Source organism: Haemaphysalis longicornis, unplaced genomic scaffold (assembly GCF_048455015.1).
Source record: "Haemaphysalis longicornis isolate Haplotype H1 unplaced genomic scaffold, Haemaphysalis longicornis Haplotype H1 scaffold_10, whole genome shotgun sequence".
NCBI classification, from domain to species: Eukaryota; Metazoa; Arthropoda; class Arachnida; order Ixodida; family Ixodidae; genus Haemaphysalis; species Haemaphysalis longicornis.
In genome coordinates, this window is record NW_027526204.1 from 123,053,511 (window position 1) to 123,076,680 (window position 23,170).

The following is a 23,170-nucleotide window of genomic DNA, read 5'->3' on the forward strand; positions in this document are numbered from 1 at the left end:
GCGCCGCCAGCTCTACTACGTATTGTGTACGCGCGTAGTATCCGCGTTGTCGTCGTCGCGAAAGCCCGCGCGGGGAAGAGAAGAGCTTTGTCCCGCGCGCGCGTCGGCCGTTGGACAGACGAACAGCAGAGGGGAGAGCGCCCTTCCCTGCGGGGTCCACACTCCAGTCTCGCGCGCGCGCGCCAGGCGCTGTTGCTCGGGTGACGCGTCGTCGTAGCGGACGCCCCGTGGTCAGCGGCGGCTATCGTCCACCATGTGAGCATGCGTCTTGCCTTCGGAGCTCTGCTCGTCGCCGTCCTCTGGTCATCACCACCCTTCCGCCCCCCGTCGTCGGCTCCGCAAGGTGAGCAGACGATTTTTAAGCCGCGTCGTCTGCTTCCGTTCGCGGAATCTCTTCGCTCGCCGCTTTCTTTCCCGCCACCCGAAAGGACGCTGCTGTGTTCGTCGGTGCGTTGTTGTTGGGTGCTGTGGCGGCCAAGGCTGACGACGCGCATAACAGGACGACTTCGTTGTTGTGGCGAGGAAACCTTGGAGCGCGGTTGTGGTTTCTGCGCCGTGACGGCTCCCCGCCGATTTCGGTCTCTGCGTTGATGATGACGAGCCGCTTCCGCCCAGAGCGGCTCGTGACACGCGTCGCACGGCCTTGCGTGAGTTCGCTGGAGGGAGGGGGAATGATTGCAGGCCGCGCGACGCGTTGGGTGACAGACACGGTTCTAGCCGCGCGTAGTCTTCTACGCGTTTACGCAAGTCAAGTATAGCACATGCCGTACGGGTGCCCAAGCTCTGAGTCATCGGTTTTCTCCCCGTGGAGGAGAAAAAAAATGCACAAAGAAAAAGAGGACAGTGTGGCCTGGTTTGAAGAGGGTCTGGGTTCTTTTATGGTCGTGATTTTGTAGCTGCGGGCCGAAGTGCTTCGGCGCTGCTGCCAGCAGAGCGGAAGGTGTGTTGGAAAGGCGCTATTTTTGAAATGACTGAGATGAACAAGGTATGGGGGTTGGTTTTTTGTTGTTGTTTTTTCTTGCGACTGTTTCTGCTTGAAAGATTTCTTCGTTGTGATTCCGATTTTTATGCGGTGCTCTTAGCTCCAAGTTTCCTCGTTGGGGCAGTACTTGATGCGCTCATACAAACGAGGGAAGGTATACGAGTGAATTAACTAAAGCTGTTCTCCATTTCATATCATTCCTATTCAGCGTTTGTACACTGCCGTCGAAAGCTCCCCTGTACATCTCGAATTAATGAATGATACCGTTGGAGCCGTGGGAACGTCGACGTATCAATGCATGACTAAAATAAATGCAAGATGGGCGTTAGCAATGTATACAACAAACATTTGCGGCTCTTTTAGTTCATGTTGTACCTGGTCGGATGAACTGCCTTCGAAAAAACCTAATCACGGAGTTTCTCCCTAGTCTTGGTCAACATAATCTCAGTTATCATTGGCATCACACAAAGATAATTGATGGAAGACTCAGAGTAAGCAGTTAAACAAACGTTTAGGAAACGTGAAGCAGTTGCAGCGTAACGACTGTCTAGTTGGGGACGCAAATAGATTTCACCGGATTAATCAAAAAGTCATAAAGGCTAAATTAACTAGGCCAGTGCAACGTAACATAGTAGTATTCGCTCTAAGCTTTGTCAAATAAACAACAACGTAGGACACAGGTAACGGAAAGGAGCACGAAAAGTGCTACACGAGTGGAACGACACCACCAACGCGATGTAACGCCATGGCCAAAAAAGATATGTTCGCGACGTTGCAGACAGTTTGTTGTTCTTTCGGGTTCAGTACATCCCTTTGGCGAAATTGCGAACATTTGTGGGAGGTTTTCATTCCTCCAGGAAAGCATTAAAGTGAGCCTCGTGGCACGACAGTTTTTTTTTTTAAGTGCACACCTTAAAAAGCAACGTTTATAGACACTTTGTAAACGTTGTTAGAAAAAGCATTCCTATGAGGTTGACCAGCGTGACCCCTCCGTTGTCTGGCATTCATCTACGCTTGACAGCACAAAAGCACCTCACAAAGGGCCAGTGTGTTTCCCAACTCCGTCTCGGAATGTCGGGTAGCTGTCGGCAGCCGCCGGAGTTCGTATTGTTCGTGAAGACATGGTGTATATAGCTACTACACGTCACGACACGTAGCCAAATGCTTGTACGGGGCGGCGGCCCCGTTTTTCATGTGATATTTTCAGTCGTGCGAACCTGAGTTATCGTTGCGTTATTCCGTTTCTAATAAATGTAGTTGGAAATTATCTGCGAGGAGACATAGTTACATATTGTAGTTTGTCAATTTGTCAAATATAAGCATCTCGTGATTTTAGCAACGTATCCAGTTTCGCTACAATCATCATCATCATCATCACATTTGTGTTACTACAGGATGAAGGCCCCTCCCTATCCTACACTGTCCGAATCCATTCTTCGCCATCAAATTTCGTTATCGCGTCCTTTCCTCTACTTAACGATCTTCTGCTTCTAGTCTCCTCTTTCGATAGCCACTCCGTTACCCGGTGGTCCACCGGTTGTTGGTTATCGGAACTTCATGTCCATCCCAACAGCACTTTTATCCTAATTTCAGCTAGGACGTCTTCCTCATGAGTTTGCCCCCCAAAACAAGACGTTCGTTTTTGAGTTGCGGCAATAAAGACTAAAGAGACCGTATTTTTAATGTTAATATGCTTCCAGTCTAAGAACCGCTCCCTACTTCGAGCCCCATAGATGAAAAAGAAAATGGGGAATAAAACCGAGAAAATACGGTGTATACGCTCGCTCAGGCAGCGGTTATTGTGACGTCGACCGGTCACACAGCTGGACTTGGGTTAGTTCTGAAATTGAACACAATATATTGAGTAGTGGTCAGTGCGAATTATATTTGGAGTAAAAAGTGTGGGGTTGAAATGATTCGTGTCGCTTATCGATCGGTGTACCTTAAGATCAATGAGGACCAGCAAATCTTCTGCAGCGTACTGAGTTTCCGTTCCTTTGAGTTTTATGTTTTTAAAGCGAGGACTGAAATTGAGGCTGCGAAATGGTTAGAAAAGTGACAGTAAACTCTGAAGTCTTATTTTATTTTATTTTCGTAGCTGCATAGATTATGCGCCGTTTTTCGAGTCCCGTATTTGCGGCGCGTGTTTTAGTCTCTTCAAATAACCGGACGCGACAACTAGGTGCGAGTTGTAGTAGTAGTAATAGTAGTAGTAGTAGTAGTGAATTCCACGAAAACCTAACTCTATTTGCGTGCTATGAATGCGAAACAGTATGGCTTGCCCTCCTCCTCCGGTAAAACTGCTGGGCATGGTTTCCAACTTGAAGAGAAAATTTTTCGGTGGAACGTCTTTGATGGAACAACTGGTGGGCAAAGAAATTTTTTGATAGAATACTCAGGAGGATATGGTCTCATTGCCGATGTGGTTAAATACACAAGATCATTTCTTTGGCGACGCCATATGTAGGACGGCTGTCATGGTTGGCCTTATTGATTGTAATCCGTTGCTGGTACCTCTACCCGTCCTCTGGCCTAAAGAGAGGCCCTCAATTATTATTCCCTCTTCGATGCAAGATGGGGGCACGTCCATGGAATATAAAGTAGGGAAATATTGCTTCCACGGTTGATTTCTTTCGCATAAGTGGAGTGAGTACTTTTGCATTGGCTTTAGCTCTGCATGCACGATGAACCTCGACATCATTCGTATTCCTCACGCGTTTGAATTGTCCGACCCGTTCCAGGAACATTCAGGAAGCTCTACGCTCAATGCCTAAAGATGCCTCCGCAAACGCGTCCAGCACTCTTGTTAGTCACAATGGTTTCGTGGCTGATGAGCTCTGCTGCTGAGAACAAGGTCGCGAGTTCGATACCCTGCAGTAGGTGCACGCGAAGAACACCGTGGTTGTCCGAATTAACTCGGAGAAATTCGCTATGGTGTGCGCCCTAGTCTAGAATCCCCCTTTTCGAGTTTTGACAGGACTAATCGTCTGGTTTTGGTTGTAGTTTTTATCTTCTACTTTTGCTGCACTGTAGGCCAACATGTGAAGTCCGCTCTTAAAGGGGTCGAAAATTAAAACAAATGAATTCGTCACCCCGTGTTTTTAGCATTCCTAGAAGATGGTGAATCCAAAGTATTTCAGCAGAACGTTGCTCCTAGAATTTACAAGAAGGGTTTGAAATTCGCATTTTTATGCGCATTTTTAACGAACATGGGGCACATTCGGCTTTAAGGGTAAAAGCAACAAATGGCGGCACTTTAAGGCGAAGAAAAAATTCGATACGTTACGCAGTTGGTTTTATACTGCAGCAGTAAGGTACACGTAATAAAAATAATTTACCTTGTACTTATTTCAACATACACTTTTTAAAATTATTTGTGTGCTTTCACTCACTCACTCACTCACTCACTCGCTCACTCACTCACTCACTCACTCACTCACTCACTCACTCACTCACTCACTCACTCACTCACTCACTCACTCACTCACTCACTCACTCACTCACTCACTCACTCACTCACTCACTCACTCACTCACTTGCTTACTCTACTTACTTGCGTACATTATTTGCTGACTTAGAAAGAAAGAATAAATTTAATGGTGAGCGCTTACTTAACTCCCTTCCTTACTCGAATCCTCGAATTTGAATCACTCGTTCTTTCCTCCGCCGTCTATCTCGCCATTTTCCGCAGCTATAAATGCAGAACCCCTCGAACCCTCTCATGTCTCGTTATAGATGCGCGTAGCTCCGAAACAGATCTATCGACGGAGGATGTTTTTGTCTCTCCCCGGGAACAACCCCCCGCGCGATGACGGAAAAAGGGCAGCATCAAGTTTGCGGTCACGACACTCGTGCCCCTCTGGACACGGCATCGCGCGGCGGCCGGACGGGTCGATGTGTCCGTTGCCTGGACACGTCGTGAGCGCCCGTGCGTACAACACAGCCGCGGCGGAGACCGGCGTCGCTCCCAGAGGCCAGTGACACGAGCTGCCCTTGACAGGGCGCGCATCTTCCGGCCGGCCCACGTCCGACGCTGGACACACGGCCTGTCGGGGCTGATCCACGGGCGAATTGCGGGGTGCGCGAGGATCCGCACTGTTGGACGCGGGCCTCGCCGCCGACAACAAATGCAGCCCCGTTCAGAGATTCGTCGCGAACAACCGCACTTTGGTTCTGGTCGCGCCGCGTCTCGTTTTACGACCGGGTGCCTGGAGCCCCGCTCGGCAATACGAACGGGCCGTACCCAGATGGGCGCTCAATAGCGGTCTGATGACGACCAAAAAATGAAATATATAAGAGGGGGAGATTGGGGGTTGGAGGGAGAGGAGGAGGGGGTGAGAGTTGGAAGAGAGGTTACGCCGGGTGCACGGTAACGTGGCGTGCATTCTCGAGTCGCGCATCATTTGATGCAAATCTGACTCTCTGTTAATTGGTGCACGCTTTCGGCGTAGACTCATTTGGATGGCGCGCTGTTAGTATAATCCTGGGTATGGACGTGAGTTCGAGGGCTGGACGAGTTTTGGCGTCGCAGCCGTTAGGGTCTAGCGAAACGCGAAAGACCGGCTCTGCTCGCGCGGAACATCGGCACCCATTAAAGGAAACGCTGATGCTGCGACTAATTAACGGTATTTTTTTACAGTGCTTTCGTTGACGCCTAGTACCACCACAGCGCATACCTTAGAACTGCCGAGCCGGTTTTGGACTCGTGCAGGGCCCCTGATTTCCGGGGGGTTTAATTACGATGCATTCAGATTATGCATCGTAGCCATTCTGGACGGGGTGAATCTTCGGGGAAAAAAAGGAAACCATAGAAGACGCACAGCCACTCGCAAACCTCTGCAGGTTCTTTCGGTCATTCCACAGGACACTTTCTCTTTGGAGGGAAGCGAGGCGAATACATTTTGTGCTGGTTCAGATGAAATAGCGAGACAATATCCAGCGCACAGCGAACAATTGAACACGACAACGCCGGTGCCCAACGGCGCAAGCCTGCCGTGTTTCGCTGCACGGTCGCTGACTGTCGTAACAGCTGTGCCCACCGCAGGCGGAAGCGCCTGCCAACTTCGCTTTCCGCTTACGTGGAACGTTGAAAAAGCAGGAGTTGAGTTAGCGTCACGCATAAAGGAGCTAATGAGGGGGCCGAATTGGGCCAGTCGTACGGGCTTCCAGCTTGCGGAAGGTCTTAGCAGTCCAGCTGTATAGACGTCTATAACCGAGCCACGTCTGAGCGCAGTGAGCAGGGATAGGGCATCATGAGACAGGATCGGCTGGAGGAAGATGGAGAAGGCTTTGTACTGCAGTTGGCACAAAAATGATGATGATGATGGTGATGGTGATGACGTTGCCGAGGATGATTAGGATGATAATGAGGATGATGAGCTGGAGGGGATGTGGGCGGCCGTGTTTGCCAACATTCAACATTAGTAGTAGTAGTAGTAGTAGTGAGCCTCGTTTTAACGAACACTGATATAGAGAATTATCGGCTATAGCGAACTAAATAGAAAGTTTGGTTGGTCAGGCTTTATTTCAATGACACTTATACTTTTATGACGAAACTGAAACCGTGAGAGACGCAAGCGATATCGGATATAACGAAAAAAATATATGACCAGGAGTCTGAAAAGCTACACGAAAAGAAACCTCCGTCGTCCGAAACTGGCTGATGAGCTGGAGGGGATGTGGGCGGCCGTGTTTGCCAACATTCAACATTAGTAGTAGTAGTAGTAGTAAAGTTGAACCTCGTTATAACGAACACTGATAGAGCGAATTATCGGCTGTAGCAAACTAAACAGAAAATTTGGTTGGTCAGGCTTTATTTCAATGACACTTATTCTTTTATAACGAAACTGAAACCGTGAGAGACGCAAGCGATATCGGATATAACGAAAAAAATATATGACCAGGAGTCTGAAAAGCTACACGAAAAGAAACCTCCGTCGTCCGAAACTGCAGTAGTACAAAGACCTTTTTGTTCGTGGACACTCTGGAAAACTCCATCCTGCTCAGTGCTGTGAGTAGTCTCCAGATGAAGATCACATCCTTCATCAACTAAATAGACGCAGGCCTGTTTTGTCAAGTGAACCTTGTTTTGTTGTAATTTCACGTACTCATGTTCCGGCTCATTGAGTGTGAAATTCAACAAGGAAAAAAGTGAGGGTTACCTTGTTTATAGTGGGTTGGCAGCCTCAAAAATGTATATTTTTATATCAAGTATTTTTGCGCGAGCCAGATTGTCGATTTGTTACACCCGATTTTTTCCTCTGCTGTTTACGAATATCGGATATAGCGAACTAATATGCTGTCCCGATACTATTTCGTTATAACGAGGTTCGACTGCAGTAACAGAAAAACGTTGCTGTCGTGGCGGGAGTGGTTCCCCAGTCCAGGAATCTACGAGATGAGCGGGCAGCCTCCGTTGTGGAGGCCAGGAGTTCCTGGACGTCCAGATGGCTGCTGGCCACACCAGGTGTTAGCCACGTAAAACTGCGCTCGTATAGTAATATGTTTAATTACGTAGTAAAATACGGTCTCTTGCGCATGTCCAGCCCTGTCGTGACAGTAGTGGCCTGCTGCGCGTACTGTTGCCCCCGCGCCAGGTGCGGTGTACATTGTGTTATCGCAGTTTGCTTTGCGTATACAGAGACCCAGTTTGTCCGGGAAATGAAAACCCGGATTCAAATTTCCCCCTCTTTTTTATCTCCAGCAGGAGCGAGTAGGACGGCAAAAACGAGGTCCACTTTGCATTTCACATTTCGCCCGACCCGACGGTCGTCGGCGCATGGGTGACTGCTCAAAGCAGCGAGAGAGATAACCGCCCGATTCGCTCCCGCGGAGTTGACTCTTCTTCCTCGGGTGCGTTTTCACGCATGGGAGGCGCGCTGACAGCTACAGCCACGGCGCGGCCTTCCTTTATTTCTGTTCCGGTGGAGACATAAAGAAAGAAGACTTGTGACGGCGCACTGTAAAGCGAGAGAGAGAGACAAAGAAGGTGGCGTTATAGAGGCCTGGGACTTGACTTGGAGATGGTGTCGGCGCAGTTTTCCTCGCGACGTGCCGCCACCCAGCCGGCGCTCACGTGCGCGGCCTGGGAAGACGGCCGCTCTCTCGCGACCAGAAGCAGCACCGACACTGGCGAAGTGGATGGCGAGAACCCGTTCCAGCGTGCTTTTGTTTCCTTCTCCGTGGCGGCCGTTAAAGTCGCGCTCGGCTGCCGCCGGAGTGAACAAAAATATGGCCGTGGCATGCACGCGTCGTCATCGTGAGGACGGCGACCGCAGCGATTTGCGCTTGCGCGAGTGGTCAGTTTGCTTGAGACGTCATGGGGTGAAGTCTTAGCTGGCCAACGGATCCCCAGGAGCTGGAACCCGCATCTTACGTGTAGAAGTCAGCGTGGGCAGACGGTCTGTCCTGCCTGCTCGGCTTGTGGGCGTCAAGGTCTCGGCGGTGGCACTCTGTGGAAGGGGCACAGCACGGTTGCTGACTGCCGCGATTTGCTCGCTTGCGCTGCGCGCGTGCTTGGCACATCAAGTGGGCGCTGGAGGGATGCGGGCCCTCCAACAAAGGTATGGAGTACCATGAAGGGAGATTGCGTTGGCGGTGCACTGACGACTAAAGAAACAGCGATAAAATAATAAAAAAATGGAGGAAACAAAATTTTAGGCAGAAGTCGACATAACCATTCCGAAGAGAGCGTTATCAGAGGCTGGCGGAACACAACGATGGGTAGTTGTTGACGGCTGCGCGTTTTTGTGGGCGTACTGCAGGAGTAGTGGTCATCCGGGCTCTATTTGGGTAGAAGAAGGTCTGTCAGCAGAGAAAAAATACCTGAGCGCGTACGTAATACCTTCGTATCATTTACTTGAGAGCAAACTGCTTGTACACGTTCGAAATCCGCATTATGCACGTTCGAAATCCGTTCGAAATCCGCCATTCAGACCTATACCTGGGGCATGGTCATTTAGTGGTTAATTTTTTTCATGGAATAAGAAAAAATAGAGAACAGATATAATGGTGCATTCTCAAAAATGTCCTGCTGGCGCTTTACGCCTTATCTAGACTATGAGGTGTAGCCGGTACAGGGTTACGTGTACGAGGAGGAAGTAGCTTAAAAACAAGTTTAACGGCGTTTTGTTCGCATCGTATACGCAGTCTGGGTTGCGTAAGGCGCTTCATCAGCATGTTCGTGGGCGTAGATCTGGAGGCGAAGCGTGCTCGCCATGGCCTACGGCTAACGATAGCTATGTGGGTCAAGGCAACTCCATCAAGACTTCCAAAACGTCCCTTAAAAGGGTGACTTACGTGCGCTGCTCCCACGCGGTTGCGCATAAAGGACCGGAATCTAAAAAAGACTACCCGGTGGGTCTTGCTTAGAAGCGAGGGAAAAAAAAGAACCCCGAGCAAGAAAAAGCCAGGATGTCTGCGTATACCGCTGACTACAGTGCATGGAACCATGTGCACTGTCCATTACGGCCGAGGTCAATAGCCCGATGCCGCCTGGGGTGTGCGCGCCGACCGTTCCTTGCGGAGAATGGGCTCACGATCTGGCATTTCCTCTTGCGCGAACGTTTTTTTTTTTTTCGTCCGACTCTCAACAATGGAGTTTACCGAATATGGAGACTGGTCATGGCGGGCGAGGAATTCCCACAGCCTTCAAGATGTACGTGTTGGGCCCCTTCTTGTTTCATTCGTTACTATTGTGCGACGTGCGCCTCCCGCGGCGCATACTTATGGAGCAACATCGTTGGGGCCAGGGTAGCTCCCTGAGGGGCGCCGTGAATATGAGCTGCCAGGCAGGGCAAGCAAGCGAGATCGCGGCCCACCCGCGGCGTTGTCGCCGCCTGACAGAAGACATCTTTGCGGGTCGACGGAGTACAGATATATGCAGCGGCCGTGCGCAAGCGAACGCGAACCTTTCTAGAGACGGAACGGCTTGTGACACAGTTTTTTCCCCTCTGGACGGCACTTACCTATACCGGTAGAAAAATGTAGCGCGGGGTCAGTTTGTTCGCCCTTTGGTCCGCTTTAGAGAGCGGCACACCGTCCACGCGCCCTATATATAGCTGACATGCACAAAGCAAACGCCGCATCGGTAAAACACAACGCCAGTATTGGAACCTGTTGGGTACCGCAACAGGGAAGGACCTTTTTTCGCGGCGACAGTGAGTCAAAGGGAATCTTCTGTTGGTGGTCTCTCTTGGCTCGTGCTTGCCCGATTGGTTCAAAAAAAAAAAAAAGCGACCGGCCTGACCTCTCATTTTCGACTTTCTAAAAACGGTTGGTCTGTCACGTCAGCCGCGAAGCTCTTCGCTTCCGCTTTCTTACACGGCCTCGGAGGCCGACATCCTTGGAGGCTAGGCATAGTTGGGTTTTGAGGTGCTAACATCGCCACCATCACTATACCACCACTACATAGTTGTTTTAGTTGCAACGGCTGTGCACCGCCGTTATGATTGTAACAACTTGTTACAAAAAAGGAAAAGGAGCGGAGGATGCGAAGAGGCTATATCGGCACTGAAGAGAGTACGGATTTGTAAAAGGTGGTTTTGCAAATCAGACCCGAATATTCTTGGACATCGTTTCAGAATGATGAAGTAGGTAAACCGCAACACCTCGACGGGCCCTGTTTAGGAATTTGGGGCTACACACAGAATATAAAAGCAGAAACAACGTTACAATGGCAGGCAGGATAAATTGAAACGCAGTAAATATATAGGAATGTTTTTGGCTCGTTTTATGATTTTTTTTATTATGTAGCTTAGCGCGCCGACGGTACACAGACGACGAGGCGCGCTGTAGTAGAGGGCTCCGGATTAATTTTGACCACCTGGGGATCGTTAACGTGCGCCGAAATCTCGAACACACAAGCGTTTCTCCTTTTCGCGTCCATCAGAAAAGCGGCCGCCGCGGCCGGGAGTCGGACCCGTGCTCAGCAGCACAACGCCTTAGTTACTGAGCCACCGCGGCGGGTCTCGCTGGATCTTTTCGGGGAATTTTCGTTACCGCGCTTTGCACTTGGTACCAAGTTCCACTGGAATTGCTCCAGAATGGCGCCTGTTAAATGAGCACTGATACGAAATTTGAAACCTGAGATAACTATGTAGAAGGCCACCCCTGTGTATGGAGATGGGCAATACGGATGGGCAATACGGACTTGTCGCACTTCTGAATGGACTATCAGTGCGCGGTTCTGATCCAGAGCTTTGAAATCAATAAAGGAGCAGGTCCTACGAATGTATCTTTTCTTTATATTTTTTGCCTACGTCAGTCGAACAAATTTTCTCCACGTGTTGGCTACTGAATCGGCAACTACACAAACAGGATGTTGTATATTTCACGAAGAACCGGTTGCTCTGTAAGTCCCGTTTGGGTTTTTTGGAGAAAGATTATGGTGTGTTCAGATTCCGATAAGAATGAGAGAGAAAAACCGGTTTTTTAGGCCTCAGGGAGCGTGGTTACTAAAGCCTGTTCTACATGGGGCGAATTTCGCTTGCGAATTCGCAGCTGCGGCGCCGCTCGTGCGCCAAAACGATCTATTCTCGTTGCTGTGGCGAATTTCCAAATGTTTGGAAGAGTCGAACTTCTCTTCTGAACGCCGCTTAGCATTTGGCAATATGTCGCAGCAGTGAAAATAAGAAAATAAATCGTTTTGGCGCACGGGCGACGCCGCAACTGCGAATTCGCAGGCGCAATTCGCCCCATGTAGAACGGGCTTAAGGCAGCAAGAAAAAAAAAGGTTCCCGGGTGTCGGAGTCGGCTGAAACCAGTTGCACTGTTTATGCATAATTATTTTTGGCTGCTGTAATAAATGTTCGTTCGTCCGCCTCCTCTTAGGGTTCCCGCAGTAATTGGTAATGCTGCGTGATTGTGTTCTGGAATATCAACCTTGTAAAGACAGGATCAGCGTCTCTTTATAATAAAAATCCTGTCCCTTACGCATACGGTCATGCAAATCGCTAATATATGCCCCGCGGCCTCCGCAAATGTATACTGTTGGTTTGAAAACCGAAACTATAGGCTCCTAGCAATGGCAGTTGAAGTAAGGGTTATTCACCAGGAGGAGGAGGAGGAGGTAGCTTTTATTGTGGTAGGAAAACGCTACGTCAAGTAAGGGAAGTGCGAGTAGAAGGAGTTTTTTTTTTTTTTTTTTGTAGCTTGGGGCAGTTCGACCCAAAACAGGTGGGCTCCTTGAGAGGGCTGGAAAGCCCGCGTGGCGTCAGGAGAGGAGAGCAGGCTCACGACTCTGAACTGCTCTTGCTAGACCGTAAAATTGATGTCAAGGACGTTCTCAAGGCTGCTGTTGTCTGCTATAGGGAGTTTACTGAGTTTCCCTGCTGTGTGGCGGATGTTTTTTTTTTTTTTTTTTCACGCCAAGCAAAATAATTCATTTGGACCGGCGCTGTCATTCATTATAACAGGTATTTTGCTGCAACCGGAGCTGCTGCACTGGGCTTATGCTGAATATGAGTGCGAAGGAATGAGTGTGAGGGACGGGGGATTAAAAGGGAAGAGTTAACGGGGGCTGCGACGAGGGAGGGGGGGGGGGGGGGGGTTGCGAAGCCTGCGTTTTTACAGTCTCTTCTGTCACCCTCGTAACGGTCAATCGAAATGAGCGCTGAAGACAGCGCCGCGGGGTGTGAGAGGAATATAACTACTTTAGGGCTATTTCCGTACGTCATTATAATCGGCGCAGCGTTGCCGAGCCGACAGCACTTTAGGAAGAGCGAAAGCTCCAGGAGAAACCCTGCGGTGTACCGGTGGGCAAACGCGGGAAGCTGCGTGCAACGAGCGCGGTGCAGCGCACTTCATCATTAGTAAACAAGCCTGAATGCAGTCACCAGACAGGATGAACCGGAGGCTGGTCCGTTATCCCTTTGGCATCTTCCTGGCAGCTAAGCGTTCCCTCTTTTTGCTCCTTTCTCTTCTGGAAGCGAGCGAAAAAGGCTTAGACGGAAGGCGAGGCCAATACAAATAACTCCCCTGACCACAAATTCCGTTGGAGGAAGGAAGAAGAGCGATGGCGTCGCCAGATTTGGCTGCTAATTGCATAGGAAGCGGCGAGCGTGTGTGCCCAGCGAAGCGGTCACGCTAGCAGCGCGCACGCGTAACAAGCTGCGCAGGAAGGAATGCGGCTGTGCAGGAGCGCTCCTGTCCCTTGGCGGCGGCCTACGTGTAATGACGGGCCGGTCGCGGAACAGAATGGACCACCGAGAAAAGCAGCGCCCGAAGAAAGGAAAAGAAAAACTCGTTCCGTGGCCTCGCCCAACCGGCCTCTCGCGGCGGAGCCGACTTGCGCAACGTTGCCGTCGCTTTCTTGTGTGTGTGTACCGTCGCGGCAGCACCAACCGTAGTCCGCGCGGGCTGTTCGTGTAGGCGCTGCCATCCATTTCGACCGGCCGCCATTCGTATTCCTGGAAAATCAAATCTGGGCCGAAGTGCGTGCACCTGGGCGATTAAGCCGTGGCGTTGTGGATGCTTCCTAGGTTGTTTTAGACACCACCTGGATGTTCTTGAGCACGAACTTAACTATAGGAGCGCTGGGACCTTTCACAAATGGGCCAGGCGTATGCTCGGAAATCGAAACCACGTCCGCACGTTGGAGAACAGAACGTCTTATTCCGTGTGGGGGAGCAAATGCACAGTTTAAAGCTCGAAATCTCCGCCTGGCATCGTTTCTAGAGACTACGGATTGGCGTGCACCGGCAAAACGAGTTGTTTTTTCGCTCATACAACACATGAGTGATGTGCAATGGCCATGCGCAAGCCGGTACATTGTCAATACCTTTCTCCGTTTTTGCCCCCCCCCCCCCCCCCCCCTAGCTCCCCTCTCACTGCATTCCGCTCGTTTTCCTCAACAGCCGTGATCCCTGAAGTGCAGCAGCTTGATATACAGGGCGTTGCGACGATAATTGAAACACTTTAAAATTTTTCCTGAGCGAACCGCCCCTCTGTTCGCGCTCAAACTTGCCACGAAGGTCGCATTTTGTGGTCTATTTTGCTTGATACCGGGAACAACGATGGTACCTACCTGTGTATTCTGAAAATAAATAAAAACGATTTTCGCCTATGGGAAAATGGCGGCTGACTTGGACGTGCGAGCCAGCGCAAGTTGATGTTGGAACGACGGAACCACCTGGGGTATGCAGAGCGAAACGCACGTTTGGCATTCACGGTAGGAAGGAGCCAAATGGTGCAGCAGACGATCAGAAAATGCACCTAGGAATGAGCTAGCAGACGATCAGAAAACCCGGTTTTCGGGCTCGCACGTCTAAATAAATAAGCTGCCATTTTCTCATAGGCGAAAATCGTTTTTATTTATTTTCAGGATGAACAGGTAAGTACCGTCGTTGTTCCCGGTGTCAAACAAAATAGACCACAAAAGTCGACCTTCGTGTGAAGTTTGAGCGCGAACAGAGCGGCAGTTCACTCAGGAAAATTTTTTAGTGTTCCAATTATCGTCGCAACACAATGTATCGCATAATCGACAAGCCCTTCCGGGCTTTGGCTGCCCATGCGGCCGCAGTGCTGCCGGAAAGCACGCACTGAGGGTTTAGGACAGTGGTTACTAGCCGTGGACGTGTCGGGGACCCCTTGTAGCCGGGTGGAACAAAAGGGGGGCTCTTTTTGCGAGGCGGTAGAGGAGGTGTGTGTGCATAGGTAAATAGCACAACTGTAGCGCGTAACAGGAGACTGTTATTGAACCCCAGCTCAACAGAAGTGCCACATCACTTAATTTTGGGCAGCGGATCCATACGTGGCTCAGTCACTGTTAAATAGAGTCGCATATACCTGCGGCCACATTCGGTATTCCCTTTTGAAGTATGCAAGCCACCGACGACAGTTAAGAATCGCGATACGCGGTATACCATTCGGCTGCGGCGCTCTGAAGACACATAGTTCCGGAAGGTCGGGAAGATATGAGGACGGGGTAATAAAAAAGACTTGGGCAATCGTGTGCGAATTTATTCCGCAGGCACGGCCAAACTGGGCTTCTTTTTTGGAATCCGAGGGCTTCGCTGACCCCAGGAATGTATTCGAGGAACCCCTGAAGCCGGCGGCCACCATTTGGGAACCGCAATAATGTTTTGTTGCCCAGCTTCCGTTTGGTCATTTAGCCACAGCAGGGGGTATCCAGTGAATGGAACACGACGTATGCGATCAAAAACTGCGAGTACTGCGTGAAATGTAACGACACGGACGAGCGGAAAACAAAAAGGCATGTCGGTGCACCACATGCATACATGTCTTCCGCTATGTACGCTGTTTACCGCTATGCTACCTGCAGTCGGCTTGCGGTAGCCGGACAGACGGACGGACAAGCGTTCCTGCAAAACACGAATGTGGTTGCCCTGCCGTCGCCTTGGTTATCTGGGCCGTAAATCGTTCTCCTTTCTCGTAGAGTCTATAACAATGTTCACTATCGGCCTAAAGTACCCAGAATGTTTCTTGTTGCATTTATTGTCGAGAGAGAGAAATAGAGAAAACATTTATTGATCTGTAAAGCTAGGGGTGGATACAAATCTCAGGAGGTCGTATGTTAACGGCGCCGTCGTTGCCCGCGGATTACAAGGAGCGCTTGGCCCTCCGGACGACCGATAGTCAACAGTATCTCCCACTGCTCAGGAAAAAAGGCCCGTTTCAAAATTTTTTTGTCGATTTTCCTGCAAATACTTCACTCAATCGTTTCGACGGAACATGCTCCTTGGTCAAAAATTAACACTTTCTACCGCCGTTGCGAGTATTTTCATCACTGGAAACCGACTCAATCGACCCGCCAACCTGACGGCACAAGACAGTCTTACACCATGGTACACCGAAGGAAAGTTTGACATTCATTTCAATGCACCCGTACGGCTACAAAGGAAAGCTGCACAGCTTTCTCAGAAACTTCGCAGTTGAAGAAAAATTCGCCCTCGTCCAGGATTCGAACCCGGTACCAACGCTCAACCGGGCAGTAGCTCTATCAACTGAGCTAACCAGAAGGCTAGCAGTTTGTAGCGAGAGAGCGAATTGATCAACAACTCGAAGCGGTGAACAGATGTTAATTGATCAGATTTAGGGGAACACGTTTTTTTTTCTTTCAACTGCGAAGTTTATGAGAAAGCTGTACAGCTTTCCTTTGTAGCCGTACAGCTGCATGGAGGTGAACATCAAACTTTCCTTCGTAGGAACTTACTCCACCTCAGGGTTTTTCCCCTAAATCTGATCGATTAACCTTGGTACACCGCCGTTCTAAACGTGGCCCCCTTTCTCAAGGACTACGGAAGCTTCCGAGGCGAATGTTGTACTTAGCTGCTGAGCCTGCGAAACCTTCTGACCCAGCTGAGCCTAGTTGTCGAGCCTGCGCTCCGAGAGTGCTGTGCACGTTAAAGGGGCCATGCAGACAAAACACAAGTTTGGTTCATTCGAATGATTGCCTCCTTAGAACCATACTGTCACCACTTTTAACGCACACTTCGCTCAAATAAGCTAAGTAATTAGGGAAAAAGGGGATGGCCATGCGACTTACTAGCTCATTTCACGCAACAGAACCTATGATGTCATATGCCCAGCTGTGCGATTGGCTGAGGCAGGCAAAGGAAAACGTAAATTAGGCAGGGCCTAATGGCCGAACGAGCTATTTGCGCTTAAATGCAGAGCACATTCTTCTTTTTGGAGTACGAACGGTGGGAAAGCTACGAAAGTACACGTACGCGCAGAAGTACCTATGCGTACTGATGTTGGTACTGCGCGTAATATGCTTTTTCTGGCTGCAGAATAGCAGTGCGGCGCTTTGGAATTGTCTTACACGACACTGGCCAATTGGCATAAGCGGTGGTGTCTTGCGTGACCCTGTTTGTAGAGCATACTTTATGTTCCACGAAACGATAATTTTCTACCTTAACGAAAACAAGCCAGGTGCACATATGATCACAAACAAAGCAAAGGCAGAAAACCGCCCGGTGCAGTATGGTGGCGCCATCTAGAAGGACTGATGGTAAACAAGGCTCCGCAGTAGGCTGCAGAGCCTACTGGCGCATTAGTTTTCGGCGGGAGAATCAAACTTTTAACTTACATTGATTAATTTCTCAGTTTAAAAAGCATCGTTTGCTTCCGGACAAACGCTGGGGGCACTATAACACACAGAATCTTTCGACTAAAATGAACTTGCATTTTGTCTGCATGGACCCTTTAAGCAGCCGTGAGTAGGAGACTACCCAGCTCTCGCACAGTCCGCCGTGCGTGTCCAGAACAATCTGGTTAAAGCTAATGGCGGAAAACCAACAGACGATTTGGGCATCATTCCCACACAGGACAGCGCCGCGTATACACTGAAGGCTGCGGGCGAGCGACCGGACGTTCCCCTTTGCCGCCCGCGCCCTTCTGGTCAAATACGGCACGACCGCGCGTGGGAGCGCCCACCTTCCGCGGTCGGCCTACGTGCACGGCCACCTTGGCCTCTCACGCTCTGTTAATTACTTCGGCAGGGGCGACTTTCTTCCGAGATCCGCGAAGGGCACGGCTGTACGCCGTCTTTGTTGTGCCCGTAATGAGCGTGCACTGTGCACAGGAAGCAGTCGGTCGGGAAGAAAAAAAAAAAAACGGCTGTTTGCGTGTCCAAGCTGCACCCGGAACATAGGGTGTGCCTCGGCGGACTACCGTATAAACCGGATTATAGGTCGACCCGGTATATAGGTCGACCCCCTACCTTGAGGTGGGAAAAGTTGACAAAAAAAAATAATTCGACACAGAAGCGCACTCACAATGTCTATATTTATTTTCGACACCCGTCCGTCACTGCCACTCACTATGCCTGCCGAAGTCACTCGTACGAGCTCTCAGAGTCGTCCGAGGATGACTGCTTCGCACTGTCATCTTCCATGCCCATGCCATCAGACGCGTTGCTGATGGAGCACTTCCTGAATATTCGTGTAACCATGTCATCGGGCAGCGACTGCCCAGAGAAGGATACCCAACTTGACACGGTCGCAACCGGCCCGTATGGGTCTTTTTGTTGTCGCTGGCTATCCAATCATTGTACAGTTCGCGGAGCCGGTCCGCGCATGGCCTCCGGAGCGATCGTGAGCGAAGTTCCCGGACGAAGTCCGCCACTTTGTTCTCCAACTCGGGGTGCAGCGCTTGACGTCCATGGAACGATCGGTTTCGGGGGTTGCACGCGCACAGCTTAGCTTTCTGGCTCCGCCAGTACCGCACAATTTTCTCCAAAACGCCTAACTGGCGTTGCGCCGCCATATTCCCATTCTGCTCGGTGACTCAATCGCCGTCAGCTTAAACGTCGCGGTGAACTGACGTCGACTGCCGCCACTCATCTCGGAACAGAGACGTACAGAAATGTACGCACGCACGCACAATAGACGAGTAAAAGACGAAAAACTGGAGAAAAGCGAAATCAAATAATGGCCTGATAGTGCGAGAGAACAGTCCGACACGAATGGCGATGGCGACGGACGAGGCGGGTAAAGCTGGCTCAAAAATGTGTCTAAACACGGATGCCGCCATGATGCCACGCTGTAGTTGCCAGAGCAGTAGTTGAAGATATGGCTAACAATTTTTCTTGAAAATGAGGCACAAATTTAGGGCCCTAAGCTAAAATAGGCAACTTTTATGGCAATAACTGAGTTTCTTTACGAGTTTGTATGGTTTTTATCAGTTTTCTTGAAGTATTTATGCTTGACGAACAAAAATAAATGAAATTATAAGCAAAAAGAAGACGTCGGGCTGAGGCGCCAAATTTAGTTTCGGTATATTGTGAGGAGCGTCAGTCGTGTGGGGCTAATTTACAAAGGTTCACTCTAACACGCCTTAGTGTCTGCTGTGTCACTTCGTTGCTTGCGAAGAAAAGCTTGCGAAGACTGCCGACGATACGGAATAAAGCCGCCGCCGCCTATCTTCAAGGACACCTTCCCTACATGTCCGTAGTGGCTGCTGCCGATTTGAACTCGCTGTCAGCCGGTCATATCATGTTACGCGAAACATGTCTGGGCAGATCGGCTCCTTTTAATCGTATATGATTCGTAAATTAAAAACAAACAAATGTACGAACCATTTTACCATGCCTAGTGTAAAACTAGGCTCTTGTTTACGGGTGCTGTTATACTTTCACTGAACGGTGTTGTACTTGAGTCAGAGATAAAACAACCGCCAACTAATCATAATAATAGTAACTTTATTTGCACGATAAGGTGGTTTTCTAGAGGAGGACAAGGCGAAGCCGAAAGGTAATCCCGAATGTAGGTGCAGAAATCTCCTGTATGGGTGTGTGCGATTGGTGCATATGCTCCTTCGATCGCTGAAACACGCAATCTGAAATTTTCGAGAATATATTTGATGCTTTGCATGACACATTTCTTAAATTCGGCGGATCAGCGACGTTGTTTAATTACGTATACTTGCACCTCTGCTCTCATATGGCCCATGTATATACCTGCACAGAGGAGGTAGGGGAGGAGTAAACTTCGTTCATGCGAGATGGGCACCCGTGTGGTGGGGCGTTAAGAAAAATTATTCTGTCCTTCCCACTGAAATATGTCTGATTTTCTGTGTACATAATTTAAATAGGGTACATAATTTATAAATTTTTAATATTTCTCCTGAAGTGTCTGCTCCTTCGTGGAAGCTTTCGTGACTAACTGCCTCGTAGAATTGCATTTGCTTTGTTCATTTTTTGCTCTTTTATGCTGCCTCTGCTTTTATTTGTTTATTTCGTTCTTCTCCTCTTCTCCAGTGCTTAGCTTTTTTATCATGAAATTGTTTTTTCCTCAAACAGGTTTTTTGGCTTTTAACCCTGTCCGTTTATTGGCTTTAAACCTGCCATAGCTTTGCTGAAAATAGTGAGTTCCTCACACTATTTTCTTCTTTCCTTATTCTGGGAGAGGGGGCATGAAATTTTAAAAGGTAAAGAGCCCTGCAGCGACTAATGAACACTTGCACTACTTTCTTTGTAGTTGGAAGTACTGAAAGCTATAGTTCCACAAACCCAGAATGGAAATGCGCGTTCTACATGATATCTTCTAGTCTCTGGTTTGCTTTTGTCGAGATTTTGTTTAAGCTGGTATTAAATAGAATTATTGCGACCTAATGTAACCTGACAACATTAATCATGTACCTTGTGTGACGTACCCAAGCATACAATCAATGACAAATCTTCTAAGCGTACCTAGAAAAACGGAAAATCTCTTGAGAGAGTTTCTTGATGCACATAACTTAGTAATATTAGGCTTGGGTATTTCACGGTTATTGAATCTAAGCTAATGCAAGGGCCACTACCTAAAAGCATTTCAACTGGAGAAAAAAGTTGACACACGTGCTGCAGGGGCCTCGTAGACAGGCACAGCAACAGGCACAGAAAGCATGTTTGTTTAGCATAAAGTGCAGTCACAAATACGATTTCCATTTACATGCATTTCTTGGAAGCGTTGTCCAGTTTGAACTTCCATTCGCTAGAACAGCAAGTAGTTGTAAAGAGCACCTCAATAGATTGCGAAAACAATCAGCTGACGCATGCAGGGGGGGGGGGGGGGGGAGGCGTGTGAAACATGTTAAAATAGCGCTGTACAGACGGGACAACAAAGAAAAGACTACACAGGACTAGCGCTGCATATCAACTGAACTCTTTTAGCACACAAAAAATGATATATACAGAAACAGCGCATGCGCGAATACAGGGGAAGCCACCAGAAAAAAAATCAGGGGAAAAAAGCAATCAGGGGGAAGTGATTTCTTATTAAAGGAAGCAGGAAAATAAATGGACTGGGTTATTATTAAGCTCTCATGGGAGCTCACCTGCATTTAACACAGTCCGGAAGCGGGAATAGTTGGGGAAATAGAATAGGAGAAAGAAAAGTAAAGATTAGAAAGGTGAGGAAAGAGTAGAGAAGAGTAGTTCCACTGTGGTCGATTCCGTCGCACACAACACACCACGAACACTGTTGGCTGGCGTAATGCTGCGTCAGGGAGACGAGAAACCTCGAAGGGAACAGTGAAGCGCGGAGGCGAGCATGGTGCGACGAAGAGCGAAGTCTGCGGCGGTCCCGACCGCTTTGGAGACGGGTACTGGGGGGGCGCGCTCACTCGCACTCGACCGCCCACACCAGCAGAGCGAAAGCCAGGCGACGTCCAACGGCCCGCGCGCGCAACGGGCCGCCGAAATGAAGCCCCTCCGAAGCACAGGAGCACGAAAAAACACGTCCGCTCAACTCCGAAGCGACGACCGAACTCCCCTGACGCACCCGCAAACGCTATCTCTCCGAGCGTACGAAGTACCCGCTAATCTAGTCGCTACCCTTCTCAGTTGCGGAGAATGCAAAACTGCATCTAACGCGGCAGCATAGCACAAAATTTCGCTACCTACCACAGGAAAAACTTCACACAACGTTTCTGCACAGCAAAGTTTTCACGGCGCAGTCACAGCAACGGTGGCTGCCATGATGGAATGCGTTGGTTACTAGGTGAATACCGACTACTGCCGCCAACTCTAGTAGGCAAAAAGGCAGCGGGCAACGCTGTGAGGGTGGCATCATGTCAGCGCCCGGGTGTAGCACGGTTTCAATGCACGGGCTGGCCGGGCAGCTTTTGCTCTAGAGTCAGTAGTATTAACTCTATGCGGACTACGCTCGTACATTGTTGCCAGCCAACGATTTACATTCTGCCAATGACCGCTATATAAGACGAGGGGTGACTTTTGTGCAGATTTTCTTGGAAAAAAACTCGACCTATATTCCGGTTTATACGGTAATTGAAAATTCATGTTTTCTCAAGTATGGAAAGGTGCGGTGGTTTTTAATGCCTCCAAATTTTTATTCTTTTTTTTTTTTTTGCGATGGCATATCAAGCGACTGATGTAGCGTCTGAAAAATTTAGTACTGGCAGTATATAGGGCGACCGCGATTTCTTGTATGAAATCGGCCGGCCGGCAGGACGTACGGACGGGCAAGCAAATGAGGCAAGGAACAAACAAACGAGCATAGAAGCAAAAAACAAACCAGCGCACACAAACAGGAACACTTGTTATAGTACAAGTAGGTTGGAACAGGAACCAGTAAATGACAGCAAAGTAACTTGACCACTCAGAACGGGAACAGCGCAAAACAAAGCTTGGACAAGAAAGACCACGGGACGAAGCGCTTCCCGTGGTCGTCTTTCTAGCGCTTCGTCCCATGGTCTTTCTTGTTCGTTTTGTTTTGCGCTGTTCCCATCCCGAACCTACACCAACAAGCCCAACTCGCAGTTCTTTTTAACTTAACCACTACTCCACACCGATGTCACTCGAGGAATCTTGCGCTGTTGAGCACGAGGTCGCGGGTTCGATTCCCGGCCGCGGCGGCCGCTTTTCTGATAGAGGCGAAAAGCAAAAACGCCCGTGTGTACGAGATTTCGGCGCACGATAAAGATCCCCATGTGGTCAAAATTAATCCGGAGCCCTCCACTACGGTGCGCCTCATCGCCTGCGTTGCGTTGGCGCGTTAAACCCCACAATCAATCAATCACTCGAGGAATCAGAAGACGCCCTCGCCCAATACCTAACCGCCAACGTCAAGCACCGCTCAATCCTCAAATGTAAATGCCGTAAAAAATTATATATTCTTCAGGACATGGTGAGGGAGACGTAGAAGGGAGGGGAATGTTCGTTTAGTCCAGAGAGTGGCAGACACACATTACAAAGTCTAGTTGCTGTCATGTGACAGCAATGTATAGCGATATATAGTCTGGAAACAAAAAACTCATAAAGAGCGCGAGAAAATAGGGTAAGTAAAGACAGAGACTCACTCCAAGAAAGGAAGTCCTCTTCCTGAAACGTCAGTAAACTTTTATTATTTTTTAAACATCTTTCTCGTGTGCCTCTGTCTCTACTTAACACTTCGAACAAGGTAGAAACCACGATTGTTGCCAACGTTTCAGCAGAGGCTTGCCTTCTATATATATGCATACATACATGCATACATACATGCATACATACATACATGCATGCATACATACATACATGCATGCATACATACATGCATGCATGCATACATACATGCATGCATACATGTATGCATACATGCATACATACATACATACATACATACATACACACACACACACATACATACATACATACATACATACATACACACACACACATACATACATACATACATACATACATACATACATACATACATACATACATACATACATACATACATACAT

At 49.1% G+C, this 23,170-nt stretch overlaps 1 protein-coding gene across 1 annotated transcript in view; it reads left to right on the top strand.

The window, feature by feature from the left end:
• Positions 1-7: 7 nt before the first annotated feature.
• LOC144159219 (uncharacterized) overlaps positions 8-23,170 on the top strand; it is a 69,489-nt gene continuing 46,326 nt past the window's right edge. Inside the window, exon 1 of the mRNA XM_077690581.1 lies at positions 8-343. Coding sequence (XP_077546707.1) covers positions 262-343 — 82 coding nt within the window. The 5' untranslated portion in view covers positions 8-261. The remainder of the gene's footprint in view (positions 344-23,170) is intronic.